The sequence below is a fragment of the Protopterus annectens genome, chromosome 3.part0 (assembly GCF_019279795.1).
Source record: "Protopterus annectens isolate FY-2018-M chromosome 3.part0, PAN1.0, whole genome shotgun sequence".
In the NCBI taxonomy this organism is placed as follows: Eukaryota; Metazoa; Chordata; order Ceratodontiformes; family Protopteridae; genus Protopterus; species Protopterus annectens.
In genome coordinates, this window is record NC_056731.1 from 315,490,658 (window position 1) to 315,495,595 (window position 4,938).

General features: G+C 43.2%; 1 protein-coding gene across 1 annotated transcript in view; it reads left to right on the forward strand.

Moving 5' to 3' along the window:
* The first annotated feature begins 1,114 nt into the window (after positions 1–1,114).
* Positions 1,115–4,938, forward strand: part of DNAJB6 (DnaJ heat shock protein family (Hsp40) member B6) — a 982,130-nt gene continuing 978,306 nt past the window's right edge. Inside the window, exon 1 of the mRNA XM_044065582.1 lies at positions 1,115–1,223. Coding sequence (XP_043921517.1) covers positions 1,115–1,223 — 109 coding nt within the window. The remainder of the gene's footprint in view (positions 1,224–4,938) is intronic.

Consider the following 4,938-nt stretch of genomic DNA (forward strand, 5'->3'; position numbering starts at 1 on the left):
ATATATGGTAAGTACACCACTTTCACATCTGATGTATTAGTCTATTTTCATCCAATGCAACCTCTGGGACAGATTCCAAACCTGAAGTATACCACAGAAGTAGCATCAAGAAAGGAAATTCCTGAGAATAATGGAACCTAAAGAGCATGACCTGGACTGCACAAGCCAGCTTATAAGGGGATACACAGATACGAAGGTATGGAAAATGGACCACATTGCTGCTGTACAAATGTCATCACTGGGAACGCTCTTCATGAAGGCCATAGACGTAGACACTGGTCTTCCAGAATGAGCTCTTGGTTTTGTCTGCAAGGGCAATCCCAGTTTATTATAAACTTCATTCAGACATCCATTTAGAAAGCATGACTTTTGATATGGTTTGACCCAACTCTGACTTGGAAAAAAATTAATTTTATTATTGGTCCAATGTAAAGAGAATCTGAGCTGTCAAACACCTAGCATGTGTAGCATACACTCTCCTTTGAGAATACTGGAAAAAGACTTGCAAATCAGCTGAATGATTTAGAATTGCACTGGAAGCCATCTTTGGCAGAAAAGCTGAATTTGCTGTCAAGGCTACTCTGTCTTTATGAAAAATTGCAAGAGGATGCTTGTAACTCAAATTTGTCTAACAGTGGTTAATTGCAACAAGAAAAATAGTTTTACGGGAAAAACAATCTACTGTAGCTGCTGGTTCAATGCTTGGAAGTAAAACAGTGATATCCCATGGAGAAACTGGGTCTCTGAAAGTCTGAGTAAGAAAGTGCCTTTAAGGAAGGCTTTAGAAATTCTGAGAGGCTATGAAGTGTTATAGTGCCCTACGTGAAAATTTGATATGGCAGCCACCTGCACTTAGATCGTAGAGAAGCTGGTAACTTTCTGATAAAGCCAAAGTCAACAGAAGAGGTGCAGAGAAAGGGTCTAATCCCTTCAACGAGGCTCAAATAGAAAAATATTTGCATCTACTTTGGTATATATGTTTTTGGCAGACCGTTTGTAAGAGGCAGAAATAATGTGGACAAACTAAGATAGCCTAGCATACCTGTCTAGTGCTAGAATTGGAGGAACTAGGCAGTTAACTTCAGGACTTTTAGATCCGGTAGAGGCAATCCGGATGGATGACTCAGAAGGTCTGGATTCAGATCCAACACCCATGGAAGATGTACCAAATGAAGCCGTAGGAAGGGAAACCAAACCTGCTGGGACCAAAACACAGCAAAGAGGTGAGGTCTGGTCTTGCACCTTCTGGCTTTCTGAATGAATTTTGTTAATAATGCTATTGTAGGAAAGGCACAGAAGGGGGAGGGGCAATTGTGAGTTGGAGCATCCCTTTGTGACCATCACTGTGGAGGGATCAAGGCAAAGTAACTGCAGCACTTATTATTTAGGTACAAGGTGAACAGATTGCAGTAAGGCTGGCACAGTAACTGAAATAAAAGAAGTTATGTACTCACCATAACGTTCCATGTGTGCTGCCCATCTTGCCTTCATTCTCAACAGGTTGAGTTCGGAATCGCTCCTCAGTTCGAACTCTGCCTTATACAAAAGCTTGAGGTCTTCAACTAACTCGTGGCTAAAACCATATCCCTTCATGCACTAGGAGAGCTCCCCAGCTCTTGTTTGCAGATATAGCTAAATAAAAGTCACTAAATATCTAAAAGAGCAATCAAGAAGGTCAGAGAACATGAATAGCCAATTGCAGTGGCTCGGTCTTCCAGGAGCAAAGGGCTGGGGGAAGAAGGGTGGGATGTAAGAATGAAGACGAGATGCACAACACACGTGTAACGTTATGGTGAGTACATAACTTCTTTACATGATGTTGCCCTATCTCGCAATTATTCTTAGCAGGTTGGGACAGCATCCCTAGCACTATCTTTCTTGGGTTGCTCAAAGGAGAATATTCTTCAGAACTGTGGACCCAAAGTAGGTCCTGTTCCTGGAGGCCAAATCAACTTTGTAATGAGTGATAAAGGTATGAAGCCTTGCCCATTTTGCTGCAGCACAAATGGTACCAATTTGGTAGTCTCGTCCAAAAGACAGAAGAGGTTGCAAAGGCTCTTGCAGAATGACCTTTTACTTTATGGGAAAGATCTTTGTTTTGAAATTGATAAGCAGAGGTAATACAACAATCTGATAGCCATTTCAAAAGTGACTTTAAACACTGGAGCACCTTTGAGTCTGTAAAGGATATAAATAATTGTTCAGATTTTCTGAAGTCCTTTGTCCTATGCAAGTAGAAACAATTGTCTATGTACAATCCAGTTGGTGTAGCACATATTCTACCCTGCTGTCATAGTTGGGGAAAAGTTGGTAGTTCTATGGATTGGTTCAAGTTACATTCTCAGCATACTTTGGGTAGGTAGAATGGGTTATTTCACAGAGATGCCCTGTCTGCGGAAAAGCATGTAGGGGGCTTTATTGACAACGTTTGCAGCTCTGAAATTCTTCTAGCAGAAGTAATAGCTATCAAAAGAATAGTTTTCCAAGTCAAATACTTGCGACCACAGGATGATGCAGGCTTGAAAGGGGAAAGAATCAAATGGGATAAGACAACATTCAGGCCCCATGGTGTTGGAGAAGCTTTAATTGGTGGTCTTAATAAAAGGATACCTTTAAGAAAGGCTTTCTGTGGGACACCATATTGGGGCCTGATTCACCTAATTGGAAAATACATATGGCTGCTAACTGAACTCTAATAGCAGCTGCGCCTTCATTAAACAGCTTTGCTAAGAATTCAAGAATGGAAGCTATTGTGGCAGAGGAAGGATCAATGTGACTATTCATGGCCCATGAAGAAAATCTTTTCCATTTGCTTATATATAACTTTCTCATCGAAGCCTTACGAGACGAGATCAGGATATGTTTTTCTGATGGAGAAAGGTTTGGGAGCCTGGCTAGGTTTGGAATCAGAGCAGCCAAGCTGCCAATTTGAGGGTTTTGAAGTGAGGGATGGAGCGTCCCTGATGCGCGAGTCATGAGGTCTGGAACTAGGGCCAGAATCCACGGCTCTTCCTGGAGATGAGGCAAAGGAAGGGGAGCTAGATTTGAAGAGGCCAGTATGGGGCAACAAGTTTCAAGTTCCTTCCCAAGGAACTGGCTTTCTGAAGAACTTTGGGGAAAGGGAAAGGGAAAGGCATAGAGGAGACCCGAGGGCCAATCATGTACAAGTGCATCCCTTGGTGACTCCCCCAGAAGGGGGATAAGGGCAAAGTAGATGCTGCATTTAGCATTCATGGATGTGGCAAAAAAAGTCACAGCAAGGCTGGCAAAATCTTTTCCACTACTCCTTGCTTTAGGGACCACTCGTGAAGCATCAGAATTGCTCTGATGAGTCTGTCTGCTATCATGCTAAATTTCCTCGGGATGAACATTGCTATCAGAAAGCGTTGGGAGGAGGTCGCCCACTGCCATACTCTCTGGGCCTCGCAACAAAGGGGGTAAGACCTGGTTCCTTCCTTGTTTATGTACCACACAACTGACATGTTTGTCTGTATTGCAATAGTTCCTAGTAGAAGAGAGTCTTGGAATGCTTGCAATACTAAAAGCACTGCTTTCATCTCTAGTACAATGATGTGCCTTGGACTGTCCTTCAGATAATGCCCCTGCCACACTATCTGGGAAGCATCCCTGGTCACTGTAGCCAATGGGTGGGGAAGAATAAAGGGTCAACCTAAAGTCACATGAGTGGAGTGAAGCCAACAAAGGTCTTTCTTGCAAGATTCTGTTATCAAAATTTGGTGGGACATGGCTAGTTCCTGCATGGACAACTGAGTGAACAGTAGTCACTGCAGAATTCTCATATGCAATCATGGAATCATGGTTACTACTACTGCCAAGGTCCCCAAGACTTTCAGGACTGTTCATGCTTGTACTTTTTTCTTGGAAAGTAGGTTTAGGACCCAATGTTGTAGGACTTGAACCTTTTCAGTGGGAAGTTTTGCCAACATTGTTGTTGTATCTAGACTTGCGCCTATAAAAATGATATGCTAAGATGGCAACAAGTCAGATTTTTCGTAGTTTATTGTGAATTCTAGGTGACCACACAGACGTAAGATGGTGTCGCTCGCTTTCGAAAATAGATGTTCAGTGGTGGTGGTGGTCAGGAGCCAGTTGTCTAGGTATAGAAACACTCTGAATCCTAAGCCTCTCAAGTGAAATGCTACTACTGCCATACACAAACACTTGGGGGGCTGTAGTGAGGCCAAAGGGCGGAACACAGAATTGGTAGTGACTGGCTTCCAGCCAAAAGCACAAAGGACTCCTGGACCGGATGCCCATTTTTAAGTGGTAGAACGCATCCTGGAGGTCTATAGAGCATATCCAATCATCCTGTCCCAGAAAAGGGAGGATTGACTGCAGTTTTACCATCCAGAACTTTGACTTTCTTCCTAATTTATTTAATTTGCTGAGATCCAGGATGGGTCTCCAGTCCCCTGTTTTCTTTGGAACTAAAACGAACCTTGAGTAAGTTCCGGATTCTATTTGGTCTGTAGGGAATGTTCAGATGACTCTCTTGTCTAACAACCTTTGTATTTCTAGAGATGTCTGTTCCCTTTGACTGGGTGGAATGTCCGGGACGTTTTTTTATGTTTGGGACATGGAAAGAAAAGGGTATGGAGTAACTTCTGGATATGATGCTTTGTACCCACTTGTCTTTTGACAGTGTTAGCAGGCTTCTAGGTACAAAGATAAGCAGCCCCTGACTGCCTCCAGAGATAGACAAGGCAGGCCTTTCAAGAGAGCTGAAAGAGCTTACCAAGGAATGCTTCCTTGTCGCCCTAGCTTTGTAGACCCCCTCTGCCACTTGGTCAGAGTCTTCCATTATTACTTGCCCCTCTGCCCCTGGGGGAAGAATCACCACGTGTGTCCTGGAAAGCTCTCTGGGATTTTCAAAACCACATTTTTTTCCTTTTAGACCATTTGCATAAGGTCTGGAAG